At 38.3% G+C, this 19190-nt stretch overlaps 2 protein-coding genes across 7 annotated transcripts in view; both read left to right on the forward strand.

The window, feature by feature from the left end:
* Window positions 1-9237, forward strand: part of MCU (mitochondrial calcium uniporter) — a 204461-nt gene extending 195224 nt beyond the window's left edge. For 5 of the 6 annotated variants that reach the window (XM_025917999.2, XM_086679954.1, XM_086679957.1 and 2 more), the window contains 2 exons: window positions 5244-5360; window positions 7286-9237. In XM_025917999.2, the coding sequence (XP_025773784.1) occupies window positions 5244-5360; window positions 7286-7363 (195 nt within the window). In that variant the 3' untranslated portion in view covers window positions 7364-9237. The remainder of the gene's footprint in view (window positions 1-5243; window positions 5361-7285) is intronic. The other variant, XM_086679956.1, reaches the window with a different exon arrangement.
* A 3414-nt stretch (window positions 9238-12651) lies between these two features.
* The window catches only part of OIT3 (oncoprotein induced transcript 3), a 31976-nt gene continuing 25437 nt past the window's right edge, over window positions 12652-19190 (forward strand). The window contains exons 1-2 of the mRNA XM_025918358.2: window positions 12652-13696; window positions 17824-18198. Coding sequence (XP_025774143.1) covers window positions 13636-13696; window positions 17824-18198 — 436 coding nt within the window. The 5' untranslated portion in view covers window positions 12652-13635. The remainder of the gene's footprint in view (window positions 13697-17823; window positions 18199-19190) is intronic.

Genomic DNA, 19190 nt, shown 5'->3' on the forward strand with positions numbered 1-19190 from the left:
ATGATGCTGAACATAAATCATCATAAATAGCCATAAATCATCTCTGGAAGGAGAAGGCAAGAAAAAGCTATAAGAGATGTAAAGAAAGAAACAAAGAAAGACGGAAAGATATAAAATTGACATTATTCAAAGACTTTGTACATTAAAAAAATAGAAAAACATGTACATATAATTAGTTAGAATCCATGTCAATTTAATGAGGTTACTGAATACAAGGTTAGTATACATAAATCAACTGCATATTTATATGCCAGTAACAATTATAAAATTAAACTTTAAAAGATGTAACTTAAAATGGCTTTTAAAAATATCTAGAAGTACAACATCATAAGGGCCATATACAAAAGACCCACAGCTAATACCTTCCTCAGTGGAGAAAAACTGAGAGCTTTCCCCCTAAGGTCAGGAACAAGACAAGGATGTCTATTCTCACCACTGTTATTTAACATAGTACTGGAAGTCCTAGCCTTAGCAATCAGACAACACAAAGAAATAAAAAGCATCCAAATTAGCATGAAAGAGTCAGACTTTCACTATTTGCAGATGACATTATATTCTATGTAGAAAACCTGAAAGACTCCACAAAAAACTTGGTAGAATTGATACATGAATTCAGTGAAGTCACAGGATACAAAATCAATGTACAGAAATCTGTTGCATTTCTGTATACCAATAATGAAGCAGCAGAAAGACAAATCAAGGAATCGATCCCATTTACAATTGCACCAAAAACCATAGGATACATCCTAGAAATAAGCCTAACCAAGAGGTGAAAGATCCGTACTCTGAAAACTATAGAACACTTATAAACGAAATTGAAGAGGACACAAAGAAATGGAAAAACATTCCACACTCATGGATTGGAAAAACATATATTATTAAAATGTCTATACTACCCAGAGCAATCTACACATTTAATGCAATTGCTATCAAAATAACACCAGCAATTTTTCACAGAGCTAGAACAAACAATCCTAAAATTTATATGGAACCACAAAAGACTCTGAATAGCCAAAGCAGTCTTGAAAAAGAAAAGAAAAGCTGGAGGCATTACCATTCAGGTCTTCAAGTTATATTACAAAGCTGTAGTGATCAAGACAATATGGTACTGGCACAAAACCAGGCACATAGATAAATGGAACAAAATATAAAACCCAGCAATGGACCCATAACTATATGGTCAACTAATCTTCAACAAAGCAGGAAAGAATATCCAGTGGAAAAAAGATAGTCTCTGCAATAAATGGTGTTGGGAAACCTGGACAGCAACATGCAGAATAATGAAACTGGGCCACTTTCTTACACTATACACAAAAGTAAATTCAAAATGTATGAAAGACCTAGTGTGAGACAGGAAACCACCAAAATCTTAGAGGAGAACACAGGCAGTAACCATGGCAATTCTTACTAGATATGTCTCCTGAGTCAAGGGAAACAAAAGCAAAAATAAACTATTGGGACTTCATCAAGATAAAAAGCTTCTGCACTGCAAAGGAAACAATCAACAAAACTAAAATACAGTCTTTGGAATGGGAGAAGATATTGCCAAATGAAAGGGTTAATCTATAAAGAACTTATCAAATTCAGCACCCAAAGAACAAATAATCCAGTGAGGAAACAGCCAGAAGACATGAATAGACACTTCCAAAGAAGATATCCGGATGGCTAACAGACCCGTGAAAACAATGCTCAACATCACTCATCATCAGAGAAATACAAATCAAAACTATAATGAAATATCACCTCACACCTGTGAAAATGACTAAAATTAACAACACAGGAAACAACAGGTGTTGGTGAGGATGCAGAGAAAGGGGAACGAACCCCTCTTACACTGTTGGTGGGAATGCAAAGTGGTGCAGCCACTCTGGAAAACAGTATGGAGGTTCCTCAAAAAAGTTAAAAATAGAACTAACCTATGGTCCAGCAATTGCACCACTATGTATTTACCCAAAGGATACAAAAATACTGATCTGAAGGGATGCATGCACCCCAATGTTTATAGCGGCACTATCAACAATAGCCAAATTATGGAAAGAGTGCAAATACCCATCAATTAATGAATGGATAAAGAAGATAAAGTGTGTGTTTAATGTGTGTGTGTGTGTGTATATATATATATATACACACATATGTATGTGTGTATGTACACGTGTATATGTATACATGTACACATATGTATGTATACACATACATACACATATCTACACACAACAGAATATTTCTCAGCTATCAAAAAGAATGAAATCTTGCCATTTGCTATGATGTGGATGGAGCTAGGTGTATTATGCTAAGCAAAATAAGTCAATCAGAGAAAGACAAATACCACATGATTTCATTCATATGTGGAATTTAAGAAATGAAACAGATGAACATAGGGGGGAAAAGAGACAAACCAAGATACAGACTCTTAACTATAGAGAGCAAACTGAGGTTGCTAGAGGGGAGGTAAGTGGGGAGATGGGTTAAATGTATGATAGGTATTAAGGAGGGCACTTGTGATGAGCACTGGGTGTTCTATGTAAGTAATGAATTCTCCTGAAACCATTATTACACTGCATGTTAACTAACTGGAATTTAAATTAAAACTTGAAAGCACAAAAAAAAGGGGGCCAAAATTATAATCTGTGCAGATTCAGCATATACCCAAAACCATGTTGTCAAGCATTTGTTTCTTTAATCAGGAGAGTAACAAAAATGCATTTGGAAATGTGTACCATTCTGTCTTTTATAATAACATTAATGGAAAGTAGCAGTTTTGCATTTGGGAAAATGTCTTTTCCTTCATTTTTATGTCTATCATTCCTTAAGACTAAGGGTAAGCATTATATTAATTCCCTTTAAGTATGCCCACTGGAAAATATACACATACACATATACATATATACCTGTAAATCATGCAAACCATGTGTAAGACCTCTATGCTGAAAAACTTAAATGTAAAGGAAACTTAGTAAGTGAAATAAACATGTCCATGGACTAGAAAAGTAAATATTAAAAAATGTCAATTGTATCCAAATTGATTGATGTGATTCAGTGCAATCCCAGTCAAAATCCCAACAGTTTTGGGGATGGGAGAAGAGATTTAAATAAGCTGCTTCTAGAATTTCTATAAAAATGTAAAAGGGTAAGAAAAGCCAGTAAATTCTTAAAGAAAAACTAGGTAAGAGGACTTGCCATACTGGATATGGAAGACTATAGCTTTATTTATCATACTATAGTAATTCAGACAGTGGCACAAGGATAGGCAAATAGTCCAATGGAATGGATGAGAGAATGTAAAAATAGACCTGGTATAAATGAACTTGATTTTAAAAAGAGTACTGCAAAGAAAGGAGAGTCTTCTTTCTATAAATATCTACATTAAAAAATGAAATGACTTTATACATCTTTAATTAACAAAAATTAATTCCAGATGGATCATCAATCCAAATATGAAAGGTAACACAATAAAGCTTCTGGAAGATAATATAGGAGAATATGTTAATTACTGTGGAATAGGGAGCGACTTCTTACCCAGAATGAAAAGTGCTAACTATAAAGAATAAGATTGATAAATCCCACTATATTGAAATTAAGAACTTCTGTTTACTAAAGAACACCATTAAAAGGGCAAACAGGCTGGGAGGAGATATTTGTAGTACATATATCCAACAAAGGATCCATAACCAGAATATATAAACATATCTTACTAGTCAGTAAGAAAAAAACAGACAACTCAATAGACAACGATGGCAAGAGATTTGAATAAGCACATCTTAAAAAGAAAATGCAAATGGCTAATAAAAAGGTCTCAGCCTCATGAGTGATCAGGAAAATGCTATAGATATCCAAGAGAAATGAAAGCATGTTCACACAAAAACTTGTATGGGAATATTCATAGCAGCATTATTCATAATAGCCAAAAAGTGGAAACAACCCAAATGTCTATCAGTTGATTAATGGATAAATAAAATATGGTATATCCATTCAGTGGAATGGATTTATTACTTGACAATAAAAAGAAATGAAGTACCAATACGTGCTACAAATGGATGAACCTTAAAAGAAGGCAGACACGAAAGGCTCAGGTTGTATGATTCCATTTGTATGAAATGTCCAGAAGGCAACTCTGTAGAGGCATAGATTAGTAGTTGTCTGGAACTGGAGATGTCAAGGGAGATAGGAAGTGACTACTGAAGAGTACAGGATTTCTTTTGGGGATGATAAAAATGTTGTAAAACTGATTGCAGTGATGGTGGTGCAACTTCATGAATACACTAAAAACCATTGAACATTACACTTTAAATGGGTGAATTGTATATGAATTATATCTCAGTAAAGCTGTTTCTAAAAATGAAGTAGTACTTCTACACACACACACCAGAATGGCTAATATTTTTCTTTTAACTGGCAACACCAAGTATTGGCAAGGATATAGAATGATGCCAACTCTCATATCCTACTGATGGGAATATAATTGGTACAATTGTTTTAGAAACCTGTTTGATATCACTTCTTAACTTGAACACAGGCATACCTTATTATCTAGGATCTCCATTCATAGGTATATATCCAACAGAAGAGTTAAGCCCAAAAATGTTCTTGCCAGCATTATTCATAGTAGCCAAAGCCTGGAAGCAACCAAAAGTCTATCAGTAGTACAATGGATAAATAAATTGTGATGTAGTCATACAATAGAATATAACATAGCAATGGAAATGAGTGGACTATAAAAGGATGAATATTGCAAACATGGTATTAAGTGAAAGTAGCCATACGGAATACCTACTGTCTGACTCTGTTTTTATTAAATTCAAAAAACAGGTAAAACTAAGCCATAGAGTTGAAAGGGATGCATACTTAAGTAGGAAAGCTATAAAGAAAGAAAGAAAACAATTACCATTAAGGGCAAGATAGTGATTCATTTTGGGAGAAAGGAAAGGTTAATAATTGGGAAGGCACAAGGAAGCCTTCTTGGTTGTTGGCAGTGTTAGATTTTCTTTATCTGGTGATGATTAACATATTCATTTAGTGATGATTCATTGTGATGTACATTTTTGTTTTGTATACACTTACGTGTCTGTTTCACAATAAAAAATGTTTAAGAAATAAATATTTAACACAACACATCAGTATGTATCTTTATAACTGTGCACGTGTATTGAATCTGATCAACAGTTAGTAGATGCTTATTTTGTAAAGATAGTATTCTAAGAGGCATTCTCAGGGCTAATAATTTAATTTCTCCTTTATTTTTGTAGGAATATGTTTATCCAGAAGCCAGAGACAGACAATACTTATTATTTTTCCATAAAGGAGCCAAAAAGTCACGTTTTGACCTAGAGAAATATAATCAACTCAAGGATGCAATTGCTCAGGTAAGTTTTCCAAAAATAAAAATAAATTCCAGTCCCATTTTGTATGCTGCTATAGTATTTCAACGGGTAAACTCTGAAAGAATGAGCCAACCCTCTTCTTCCTATGTAAATTATTCCTCAGTTGATAAAAATGACTATTTTAGCATGGATGCCTCTCTGGAAAGTTTTAGAACACAAGCAGGTGAAAAGATGATGGGTCATGTCTGTCCTATTAACTCTAGCATATTGAAATTTGTAGAGCTATGTTTACTTTTTGTTTGTTCTTTAAGTTTGTCTATTCTTTTTAACATTTTAATTTTTTTTTTTAGAGACAGAGAACAAGCAGGGGAGGGGCAGAGAGAAAAGGAGAGAGAGAATCTCAAGCAGGGCTTGATCTCACAAACCATGAGATCATAACCTGAGCCAAAATCAAGAGTCAGATGCTTAACTGACTGAGCCACCCAGGCATCCCAAAAGTTGGCTTTTTTTTACTTTTCTCCCTTTTAAAAATCTTTTACAGTAATTCAAATGTTTTCCACCTATAATGTGTGGTAGCAATGGGGCAAAAATAAAATCCAGGTAAGAGAGACCACTAGAAGTGTTTGCCAGGCACAAGTCAGAGTTTATTGAACTAGAAGATACTTTTTTTATTTTTTTAATTAAAAAAATTTTTTTTCAATGTTTATTTTTGAAAGAGACAGAGCATGAGCAGGGGAGGGGCAGAGAGAGAGAGAGGCAGAGAATCTGAAGCAGGCTCCAGACTGTGAGCTGTCAGCACAGAGCCCAATATTTTCTTTTTAATTTTTTTAATGTTTATTTATTTTTGAGACAGAGAGACAGAGAAAGACAGAGGGCAAACAGTGGAGGGGCAGAGAGAGAGGGAGACACACAATCCGAAGCAAGCTCCAGGCTCTGAGGTGTCAGCACAGAGCCCGAAGCAGGGCTGGAACTCACGAACCATGAGATCATGACCTGAGCCAGTCAGATGCTTAACCCACTGAGCCACCCAGGCACCCCAAAGATGTTTTAAAAAAAAAAGATTGATGTAACTATTTTCATAATAGTTACCTTTCAAAATTCTGAGTGTGCCTCCTTCTGATATCTTTGATTTCAGTAAATAAATCTTCATTTCTCTTCTCTGTAGTCTTATATGACTTTAGAGATTTTTCAAAAATTTCTAGAAGCTCTTCCACCCTCTTTAATGTTTGGTTGCCCTTCTCTGTCCCTTTTTGGTGATGGGTTGTGCTTTGAATAGGCTTAGTCTGCCTTCCTGCCTTGGCCTAAGTGGACTGGTGTCTTCTGTTGCTCCGTGTGGTGGTTCTCAGCTGGAGGGAATGCACCAGATCATCTCTGGAGCTGTTAAAAATACAGATGCTTCAGCCTCACCCTGAGCCTATTAATCCAACTCCTCAGGGTTGAGGTCCAGCGTGTGTGAATTTTGAAAGTGCTGTTGTTGACAGCAAATCCTGTTTTTTTTTTTTTTTTTTTAAACTAAGTGAAAAACTTAAAACAACTATTGGACGAACAACTAAGGTCTGGGGCATAATTAAAATTATAAATTTGAATCTCCATAAATTAAAGTTCTGGATCCAGACAAAGGCTTGTGAAACGGCTTTTCTCTCGAGAAATGCCATCAAGGTACATCAGATGCTCCCCCGTGTTCTTGGATCCCCAAGTCCTGGCCTATTGACAGCATAGGCCTTCAGCCTTTTCTGAAGGCTCTGTTGACAGCTGAAACTGCGGGGACAGACTTCCATTCTGGTCCCCCTTTGTAGTCCTGTGCCTTTAAACCCCTTTGCCTCTGAGGCACTCTTATTTTAAAAGTAATTGAGATGATTTCTGTGATTCATAGTGATGCAGAAAAGAAAATTTCATTTTCTCTGGAGACAGTAATATCACTGAACGCTTCACTAGCCAGTTTTTCTCACCTTTTGTTTCTATTTTAGGCAGAAATGGACCTTAAGAGACTGAGAGACCCATTACAAGTACATCTGCCCCTTCGACAAATTGGTGAAAAAGATTGATCTGCAAAGAGCCTCTGAATCCTGGCAGAAAGAACACCTGTTTATAACTATTGCCTTTTTAATTAAAGCATTGCAGGTGGAAGCTGGGAGCCATGTCGGGGTAGAGGGTTTTTACCTTTAATTAAAAACAAAAACAAAAAGGATCTTAGGGAAGAAGGGAATGTTAAAATCTGAGGATCAAGCTTTGTGGAATGTAAGCTCAAAGGGCTTAGTGAATATTGTCTTAATCAAGGATCTTAGTTTCTGGATGAAAATGATGCATTATACAGTTGAGAGATTCATAAAGAGAAAAGGATGCTGGGGGTGTTCCTTTCTTGCATCTTCTTTGCAGGGTCAGCAAAACAGTAACACACCAGCACCCCACTCAGCTCTAATTTTTTTTTAATTTAACTTTTCTTATTTTTGACATAGGAGTAAATAAATATACCAGAAAAGCAAATCCTCAAGATATGTGGGTGGCAAACAGAGTCTGAGCCCGTGCCATTAGCATTTATTTTAAATTGGACCCAGTCTCTGCAAAGTTACCAGGAATCTCTCCTATTTGTGCCCTTTTCTGACCACCCACTCCTGTTGGTTACACTAATTTTATCCATATGATAGCTGGAACCAACTTACGACTGTTTGATAATTGACACTTTGGATTATCCCGTAATACCTTCTTAAATGTCTGTATATTCCAGTGCTCTGGATCAGTATCTAGGAATCATTGGCAACACTGCATGAGGTTGTTTTGTTTCGTTTCGTTTTGTTTTTTTACTAATTAATCTTTAAAAGGAGGCAGAGTTTCCCTCCTTTATTTAACTATCCTATTGATATTCCTCTCTCCCTCCACAACTCAAATGAGGGGGGGGGGGGTTCAGCTGTATTACCAAATCAGGAAGATGTAAGGTTTACAGATTGGCTAAAAAATCATGGCTCTCTAGCCATTTCAGAACCAGAATAATTTCAATGCTGTTAGTCTGCTTGTGTGACAGCATTCCAGCCCACCCAGGTGGTGCTGCCTTGTCTGGAGATTTTGTTAATCTTGAAGGACACACACTTCCACGCTGTTTGTGAGCCCTCCCACCTCCACCACTTTAATAGTTGTAAATCAAGTGTGTGGATCTCAAAGGGTGCAATTTATCTTTATACAAGAATACATTTCTATGGCTTCCTTCAACCTGCCCTCTTCACCCTATTTTTTCTTATCTTAAATTGAGAGAAGGAAGAATTAATCTTATACTCTATCAAAATATTTTCTACCATACTTCCAGATGACATCTGCAGTTGAAGAGTCAAAGGAATCTGTGTCTAATATCCTGTTTTGCACTACGGTGGGGGACAGGATGGAAAGGATGATGAGGCTTGCCACACAGCTGATTGGCTTTTTCTTTCACATGATTCATCCCTCCTCATTGTGGCAAGGAGTTTTCTTTCTCATTTTCTTCCTCCTTTGGGATCATTGTGTATGAAAAGAAACACTTTAGGCGACAAACCCAGACTCCAGGTGCCTTGTAGAGGTCGAAGGCTAGCCAGGACCGCCGCCGCTGCTGCCGCCACCCCTTCCACTGGCATGTTGGAATGAAAGGGCGCATGTCCCCCCTTCCCTCCCCCCAGTCGTTCAGCCCCTCCCCTCATTTATTTTTGTTAAGTTAATGTGAATTATTTTTAAATCATTTATCCTGTTTGTGTGCAGGGTTTTTAAGAAGAAACAGCACAGTGCAATGAGCAAATCCTTTCAGGGTGTGTGGGAGGCAAGGGAGGGAAGATGTGGAGAAAAGTCCTTTACACAAATAGCAAAATACTGAACATGTGTAAAATCCTGTATCATTTATGAAATATGTATAAAAAGCAATGTACCTTCTGGAACAATAAATACTTATTCAATTTTTGAACTATAGCATCTTATTCTTTAAAGCAAAACCAAGAAAACAAAACCTTATTTTCCTGTAATTCTAAGGTGGAGAAGCGTCTACTTCTAAAATTAATTTTTATAAAACTACTATTTTGAAACTAAATTTGGTTACTAGAGCCCGTATTTTAAAAACAGGCATTTCATTCATGCCTCCTGAATCTAAAATGGTCAGTATTTTCCTAATTTTCCAGAGCTACCAGAGGTTAAGTGACTTCTACAGCCGTAATAAAGCCAATGGCAAGACTGAGACCAATATCCTTATCTCCTGACTACCAGGAAAATTTTCTATTGTATCAGACCACCAGATTGCCCAGTGTGGTCTTCTGGACTTCAGAAAGTTGTTCAAGAATGAACCAAGATTAAATATTCATTATTTTAAGAGTTTGTATGATCACCAAACAGGAAAATATCACATGCTACCTAATCCATTGACGGCCTATCAAAAATCATATGTTAAACGTTAAATGTCTGACTGTATTTAGTGCAGTGTGAGATGTACTGAGAGCAGACATCCCTGAGACTGAAGTAAGGTGGAAGAAAATAAGATTGAAAACGTTAAGCCACTGTTTGGTTTCAGCAAATAATGTCTACACATTCCACGACATTGTTAGGCTTCAGTGAATTTTCAGTGGAGATAGATAATAGAGAGTTAAATCCATTAGTGAGTGTAGATAATGCAGTTTTGCTAAGGGATAATAGACTTTTAGAGATGGAAAAAGTAAAAGGGTTCTCACGGTATGATTGCTGGAGCAGCAACCTGGTATGTCCTTGTTAAAAATGCAATTTCTCTGATCCCCACTGAATCAGAAACTAGGCACTGGGCCAGCAATCTGTGGGTAATAAGCTCTTCTGGTGATTCCGATGGGAACCGTTGGTCTAGTCAGCCCAGTGCTTTAAAGAGAAGGAAACAGGCACAGAGAAGACGTCTATGTCCCAACCCATCAGTGCATTCCTATGACCAAACAACCAGACCGAGTAACGGAGAATTGGTGAGTGTGGTGAATATGGTAAATGGAAACAATAGAGCTCATGTCACCTGTACTGCTGTATCTTGCTTCTCAAGGGTTGTGGTGAGGACATAGTAGATGCTTACAAAAACAAATAGGTTGAATTTTTAAAATCAATCTATAGAGATTTCACAGAAAAGTGGAATTTCTTGGATTCTGGAACTCAGTTTCACCAAAACTGTTGAGAGTTGTAATTCATTTTTATCACTGCCAACGATCTTTAGTTTGTTGCTCTCCCAAGTAAGTACAAACTTGTTCTCTTCCAGAATGCACTACATAGTTACATCCTTAGGATAAATGTATAGGCTAATTTGTAATGAATTCTACTGAATATAAAATGACCCACTATATAAATTTTCATTTGCATATGTTTTATAAATTCATCATCCACTGAGCAATCCCTCCTCAAAAATATCTTCTGCTCCTGTGACTCGACTCTTGAGTTTCCTTCTTTAAATCTCTGACTACTTCTTGGCCTCGTTTGCAGTGTCCCCTTCCTCTGCCCACATCTGATGTTCGGCTTCTCTGGGGTTCCATCTTGGGCCCCATTTTCCATAGATGATCTCACTCACTCCCCTCCCCCATTTGTAAGCTGGTAGCTCTCAGATTGTTAGGTAAACTCAGATCTCTCCTGAACAGCAGAATGGTTCATCTGCCTCCTAACTGATCTATTTCCTGCATTCCTCCAGTGCATTAAATTCCTTCAGTGTCACCAGAATATTTTTGTTTTTAATTTCTAATAGCACGTACTTTAGAAAAATAAGAAAATATGAACAAGAATTAACATTAAATATGGGAGAGGAGACGCTATAAAACACCACAAGGAGCAGTCAAAGCAATCTAGAACGTGAGACATTCTATAGGACAAATGACTGGCTTTCCTCAACAAATGGTGCAAGCATTGAGGAAAAGGGAGGGACCATTCTAGATTAAGAGAATTTAAGAGATATAACTCTATGCAATGTATGGCTCTTGTTTGAATCCTGACTTCAAACTAGCCATGCAAATTTTGAAACAGTTGGGAGAATTTTAATATGAAATGACTATTAGTACTAAGTTTTCATAGTAGTAAGAATGACATTACAGTTATGTAAAAAAGGCCATATGTTAGAAATGCATCTTGGTATATAAATAAGATTGACAAAATATTAGTAATTGCAGCTGGGTATTATTCTTTCTACTTTTGTATACATTTGAAATTTTTCATCATAAAAAATTAAAATGAAATGGCAGGTCAACTAAAAAGGAAAAAATAGGAATAAGAAAAAAAAGTCCTACCATCCTGGGAATGCTTGTTTACAGAACCAGAGGGCTATCTGGTAAAAGTCCTTGACTCTGGCCATCAATCCTGGCAGCAAATCTGAGTTTATCTCACGCACACGTCCTCTGTTTCTCTGCAACACATATGAAGCACTCAGATGGTCTCTCAGGGACAGGAAACTGCAGGGTTTTGTTTTTTCTGTTAAGAGCACCAACTCCTTAACTGCAATGAGACGGTTCCTCAGTCCCAGATGCATCCATTGCTGCCATCAAATTGCAACTTAATAAGCTAAAAATGGTCAGATCGCCTGTGTTCTGCTATCATCTGCTAGTGATAAAGTAGCTAACTATAAATTTAGATCAACAGAAACCCCTTGCTAGAGCTTTCCACTCTAGAGCACTGTAAACTCTGTGCTTGCAGGAACACTTTTACCTTTAGTCACTGTCAAAGACCAGAGACAGCATGGCACTTGGCCCCTAGTAAGCACTAATGTTTAATTGAACTGAAACCCTTAGAGGAAAGGGGCCACCCCAATTTGGATGCCACTTAGCATAGGAAAAAAATGTGACAAGAGATTAAGAAGACACATTTGTGAACTACTTCCTAATACAAATATCCCTTCCCTAGTCACTAGAAATGTGGCTATAGGACAAGAAATATAAATAGTGTACGAATGATAGAAGCCCAAAGCATCAGATCAAGGTAAGAGTAGGAAACTTTGATATCATTCAGATCCTGGTTTAATATAATATTTAAAAACACAATCTTTCGGGGGACCTGGCTGGTTCAGTTAGTAGAGCATGCAACTCTTGATCTCAGGGTCATGAGTTCAAACCCCATGTTGGGCATGAAACCGACCTAAAAAAAAAAAAAAAAGCAACAAAAAAAAAAACGGTGGCTTAGTCAGTTAAGTGTCAGACTTGATTTTAGCTCAGGTCCTAATCTCATGATTCATGAAATTGAGCCCCACGTTGGGCTCAGCGCTGACAGCACAAAGCCTGCTTGGGATTCTCTTTCTCCCTTTCTCTCTGCCCCTTCCCTCCCCCCCCCCCCCCCGCCAAATAAATAAATAAACATTGTTTTAAATGGTAAAAAAATAAAATAAAAACTTGTCCTCTACCCTTCTCTTTCTCCTCCCTTTACCTTATCTCCCGTACTAGTGCTTGCCAAGTCCCAGGTGTCCACACACTGTAGAACATCAGGGAGCTGGCAGACTCTGGACCTGTAATTACCAAAGGTTGTCTGGGGACACATAATATGCAGGTCCCTTCATTTTGCCTCTTTTGTCTAAAAATGAAATTCTAGTAAGCGTCACTTTCGGTGTTGTTACTTTTAATGAGTGAGTCATTCCGAATTTGAAGCCTCTACCTCTTCGTGTGAGAATTAGTAAAATAAGGAACCCTAAACCATTTTAATTTGGAACAGAAAGACACTATGAAAACTGAGGTGTTGCTGCTGGAATTGGTAACAACACAACTTAAACCTTCTTTTTAGGAAGTTTTGAGACCAAAGACCATAATAAAGCACACTTAGGAGCTTGCTTCAAGAGAATGTTGTCCCTAATCCACACGTCTCCTTACTACTTTTTCGTGTGCCTTTATAAACTCCTTCACCATCTGACCAAGACGTTTCCTAATGACCAGTGCCAACAATTTGGCTTTATCCCATTCTCATTTCATAAGCAATGAATGGCACGGCTGCAACACCATGAAATTAATTCCTAGAAGTCACAAAACAAGATTTTGACACAAGGGGATGTCCCTCACTTAGGTTCCCTTCTGGATAAGATACCGGAGGCCTTGGTGCAGGGAATTCTTGAGAGAAAACAATAGGAGGATGAGGGATTGTGACGGGCTTTCTCCCCCACTGAAGAAAAACATCAATAACCCTGTTGACAGCGTAAAGCAGTGCTTCTATCTGGGGTCAAGGCCAGAACAATGGACACCTTATCCCACTCATCCTCTTCCTCTGATAAAGCCCCAACCAGTACTGTAAAGTCTTTTTTCGTAAGAGCCTAGTGACCTTTTTCAAAAACTGCTTGAAAAAGAAGAGACGAAGGACAACTGGAATTAAGAGGATTTCCAGTCTGTTGCGGTGGCTGGTCTAGAAGATGTCTCAATTCCTGCTTCTCACCTGCGTCTTTCTCACCATCACACCTGCATCACCAATGGGTGAGTCTTGTGTCACATACTTGGCACAACGCACTTTTTGATATAGGAATTTGCTATTATGAACAGATAATTAAGAACTAGGTTCCAATATCTTAAATACTGGTTCTAGAATAGTATAAGAAAATGTATGATAACCTATGATAGATACATTTTCAAAGAATTTCTGTTTCATGTTCCAGTTAGCCTCTTGCCCAGGCATCCAGAATTTCCATGGATTTGCCACAACCAACAGCTTTCCACAAGCTAAATATTTCTTGGAGTACATGTAAAAAGAATTCTAACTTCTTTATATTATAGGCACTTGTAGAATTCCAACTTTAAGAGTGAAAAAAAAATAATAATCTTTAGAGTTGAGGATAGAGGGGGTTTTTTTTGGTTGGTTGGTTGATTGGTTTTTTTGTTTTGTTTTGTTTTGTTTTTAATGAATTCAAGGGACTGAATGAAAGCTCTATCCCCACGAAAGGCACAGATCTGGATAAATTGAACTTCTCAGTCTAGACATCTGTAAATAAGAACTTTTTGCATAGACTGAGTGAATCATAAACTCTCTCCCTTCTCAGGCTTGGCACAAGACTGGCCAACGAGGCAAAACAAAGTTTCAGTTCCAGTTACTAACACATTTCTCCTTTTTCCAATAGAATTTAAGTTCTAATTGGAAGAGAGAGTAAGAGGAGATCGAGATGGACAGAGCCATCCTGCTTGGCACTTTTGAGTAGCTCTGTTTAATTGACCCCGATTTATTTCTTCAGGGTAACTCAGGTCTTACTCTAGCACCTTTAAGGATGCACATTAAAAATAGGCTTGAGACCCCAAGGAGATGTGAAAATTAAGGTAATGTGGTATCCTGGATGGGATCCTAGAATAAAGACAAAGGCAAAAATTAAGGAAATCTAAACTATGGACTTGAGTTAATAATAATGTATCACCTTCGGATCATTAACTGTGGAAAAGGTACCTGCAACTAACGTACAATGTTTCATAATAGGGGAAACTGGGCACAGAGTATATGGAAACTCTTTGTACTATTTTCTCAATTGTTCCCTAAATCTAATATTGTTCTTAAAAAATAGTCTATTAGAAAAAGATAGACTTGAGCTAGGTTTAATCACCCGTATCTTCTGCCAATAACTAACCAAGACTTGCCCCAGCAAAAGTAGCCTCCACCACCCGGAAGCTTCTGTTTGCCTTTCTTCCCATTCTTTACTGCTTACTCTCCAATACCTCTTGTTCCCACCCATCATACATCTTCTCTCTTCCCAGATCTTTTGTTTTTTTTTAATTTATTTATTGCAGCCCTTCTAGAACTTTGACTCGATGCCAAAAGCGAGATAAATAAAGGGAGGCAAACCATAACAGTCTCTTAAAAACAGAACAAACTGAGGGTTGATGGGGGTGGAGGGTGGGATAAATGGGTGATGGGCTTTAAGGAGGGCACTTGTTGGGATGAGCACCGGCTTCTGTATGGAAGTGATGAATCACTGGGTTCTACTCCTAAAGCCAAGACTACACTGTATGTTAACTAACTTGAGAATTAAAAAGAATGAATGAATGAATGAATGAATGAATGAATGAATGAATGAATGAATGAATTAATGAATTAACGACTTTGGGAGCTGGGGAGCCCCGAGGGAGGGTCTTCCCCTATAGGAGAGGGGAAGTGAAAGAAAAAAAGGAGGGGAGGGAAAAGAGAGGAAGTGAGAGTGCAGGAAGTACAGGGGAAGAGTAGGAACTGGGAGGACCGGAGACGGAAGGAAGGACACTGGGGGCGCCTGGACCCAGTCCGAGGGGTGGCATCCCCCCCACCTGGAGGGCTGGAGATGGAAGGGTGGGGACGCTGGCTGACTTTGCTGTCTGCACTTGGCCCCCGTGAGGTGCCAGCCCTGGGGACACACAAGCTTCCGTGCATCCCAGACGGGGGTCCGCGGATGGGGGACCTCAGGCAGGAATCCTGGCCAAGACGGAGGACCTTCCTGGCAGGGCTGGCCCGGGACTCAACTTTGCAAGGAACCGATGGAATTGTTCGTTTTGAAGGTCTCCCATTTAAGGAGTGTATACATCAGCAATTTAGGATGCAGCATGCATAATACTGAATGCCAGACTCCACACTGAGAGACTGAAAACAGGAATTCACACCAGTGGCCAGATTATTAAAGGATCTAAGGAGTGGAGAGGAATGGGTGTATTTAATGTTAGAAAATATTGCATGGGTAACTTAAAAATATATTTATTTTACAGAACATAGTCGGTAAATTTCCCCTATTTGTGCCGTATGTTCCCTTCAATGAGGGGAAGTGAACTTTTAACAAATAACACCAAAAAATGACAGTTAAATTTAAGGGAAAACTTTATAAATCATGAAATAGTTGTTGAGGGAGGTTTAGGAATTTCTGCAAAAGCCATTAAAAGTTGAGTACCTAACCATTTCTTATAAAATTAGAGCCAAGGAGATCAACCAAATATTTCTATGAATTTATAATCACCTGCAAAATTGCCCTGGAAACCTTGCTTCTTAAGAGAATCACAGCTGGGAGAGCAGATGAGGGAATTTTTCCCTTTTGAGAGGGGAGAGAGTCTGTATGAGGACATTTCCTGCCCTCAAGTGACATCGCATACGGTCTAAGGCGCAGCTGGAATATCTCAGGCACATTTTAAAAGAGAGAGAGAGGCTCCTGCCATGTGCAACTCTGCAAATGTGTTATTTCCAGAAAGTGCAATAGCCTTACTTCCTCTCGCAAAATTTCATATTCTCTTTGGGGCCATTAGCACTAGGCTACAGCCTCCTCTACATGTGACTGAATTTAGAGAGAAAATTGGAGTTCAAAAGTAGACTTAGAAAATTCAAAATATTTTCTAGACAACTTAAACTTTATGATCATGGTCCATCCACAGTTAATTATTGTGCAGTATTTGCTAAAACTGAATTTCTGTCTACAAAGCGCATTGGTCTTAATGTGAATTCCCTGACTACAATGTCAGGTAAGTTGGCCTCATGTGCATTACAAAGGATAGTAGTACTCTCTGGCTGGTATTCCTTTCTAGAATTTCTTGGTTTTATAGATTCTTCATAAAGACAATTTGCCTATATTCATTCCATGTTTCCTTGAAGTTGAGGGAAGCAGTGACAATATAGAGGATATTGGTGTCTTGAGTCATTAAAATATTTTTGATGAGATGTTTGTCCATGTGATTTATGCACTACAAAGGCATGCTTGAGAAATTTGGCTGTAGGATGATGCCGTAGCTCATTGTTTATACACAAAAAGTTCCTATTTTCAATAAGTTTTCAATATATGCCAACATTCCCTTTGAGAATATCTTTGCTGATTACTTGTCAGTGTACTGTGTATTTCAAAACAGTGGATTTGTGCCAGAGGCATTTTCCTTTTCAGCGGGATGAGCTGTGCACCTTTATTCACAAGTCAAACTTTCCAGCAGTGCAAAATGTCATTCACAGTCTTGCTTACAAATGACCATCCAAATACTTTGTTTAAATGTCTTAGATGAAAAGCTTACAACACTGAGATACGGCCTCTCCATTAGTCCATAGCTGAACTAAAATCCCTCCCTGCAATAGTCTGCTCTTGCTCTAATAACAGAATACCTACATTTGTGAAAACTGATGCATACTCTTCAATCTTTTTTTCTCCAAAGTATAGTTCTCTGCTTCTTCCCCAGTTGGTAATTTTTAGGTTCCCTTCCGAGTCTGGTCACTGGACCCCAGATTTGTCCATACTTTCATATAATATAGCCTCTAGGTGAACACAATACTCAAAATATTGTCTGACTTGAACAGAGTTCAGTGAAACTATAATCCTAAACTCCCTTGATCTGAACAACTACCCTTCTATCAAATGATTACTCTGGATAAAAAGTTGAGTCCAACACTAACACTAAACCATAAATAGATTTGAAATAATTTTTGCAGCAGGCATTATAAAATATGTTTAAGTCAACTTGAGGCATCTTAAACAGCTACTGTTTGGGCTTTTAGATTATTTCTTTCTTAAGCCCCTCCCCCCCCCCCCAAAAGCCAAAATGTAAGATGAAGTAGGTGGACTCAAGCTTTCGCCATTGTAATCGGAAACACCACAAGGTGCCTGCCTCTGAGGTGTCTGTTTCATCCCCAGCCCTAGATCCCTGCTCTGCTTACATCAGTTTGAATGAGCCATGGAGGAACACCGACCACCAGTTCGATGAGTCTCAAGGCGCCCCTCTATGTGACAACCACGTGGATGGGGAGTGGTATCGCTTCACAGGCATGGCAGGGGATGCCATGCCCACCTTCTGCATACCTGAAAACCATTGCGGAACCCATGCACCTGTCTGGCTCAATGGTAGCCACCCTCTAGAAGGTGATGGCATCGTGCAACGCCAGGCCTGTGCAAGCTTCAGTGGGAACTGCTGCCTCTGGAACACCACGGTGGAGGTCAAGGCTTGTCCGGGTGGCTACTATGTATATCGTCTGACCAAGCCCAGTGTCTGCTTTCATGCCTACTGTGGTCGTGAGTACCTTCTCTGTGCTCTTTTCCTCCCCTATGAGGGCCAGAGATGGCATCAGAAAAATGCTGTATGAAATTGAGCTATCGTAGTATCTCAGAGTCTAAATAACATTGATTTAGAGTCACAGGTAACTTCAGATTGTGATTTCTGTGATCTGTTCTTAGATTTCTGAAGATGTCCTGAAGAAACAGAAAGGGAAAGGAATTACGACTTTGATCGGTTCTTTTTTATTTTGCCTTTGTTCCACTCAAACAAAACATTAGAAAATGAAATATTGACTTGGGTTATTTCAATAGTGGATTTCTAACCTTTTTGAGAATGGAGAACCCTTTTTTAAGATATATATCAGACATCCATAAGGTAGTACTGTGCTTAGTATCCATTGATTTTTTTAAATGATATGTAATGGGAAAAACCTGCTTGAGATCAGTAGTATTTTAAAACAAATGTTTGTGTTATTAATCCCATCAAAATCTGCATGCATTTAAAAATTTTTTAATGTTTATTTATTTTTGAGACAGAGAGAGACAAAGCACGAGCAAGGGAGGGGCAGAGAGAGAGGGAGACTGAGAATCCGAAGCAGGCTCCAGGCTCTGAGCTGTCAGCACAGAGCCCGAAGTGGGGCTTGAACTCATAAGCTGTGAGATCATGACCTGAGCCGAAGTCAGACACTTAAAAAAAAAAAATCTGTATGCATTTAAAAAATAGAGTACAGGGGTGTCTGGGTGGCTCAGTCAAGCGTCCAACTTTGGCTCAGGTCATGATCTTACGGTTCATGGGTTCAAGCCCCACATTGGGCTCTATCTGATAGCTCAGAGCCTGGAGCCTGCTTCGGATTGTGTCTCCCTCTCTCTCTGCACCTCCCCCACTTATGCTCTGTCTCTCTCTGTGCCTCAAAAATAAATAAATGTTTTTAAAAAGTCTTTTTAAATAAATAAAATACATAGAAGAATAGGGCATAACACTTATTTAATCTACAGCTCGTATTTGGTGA

The sequence above is a fragment of the Puma concolor genome, chromosome D2, assembly GCF_028749965.1.
Source record: "Puma concolor isolate L17-30 chromosome D2, mPumCon1.1.hap2, whole genome shotgun sequence".
NCBI lineage: Eukaryota > Metazoa > Chordata > Mammalia > Carnivora > Felidae > Puma > Puma concolor.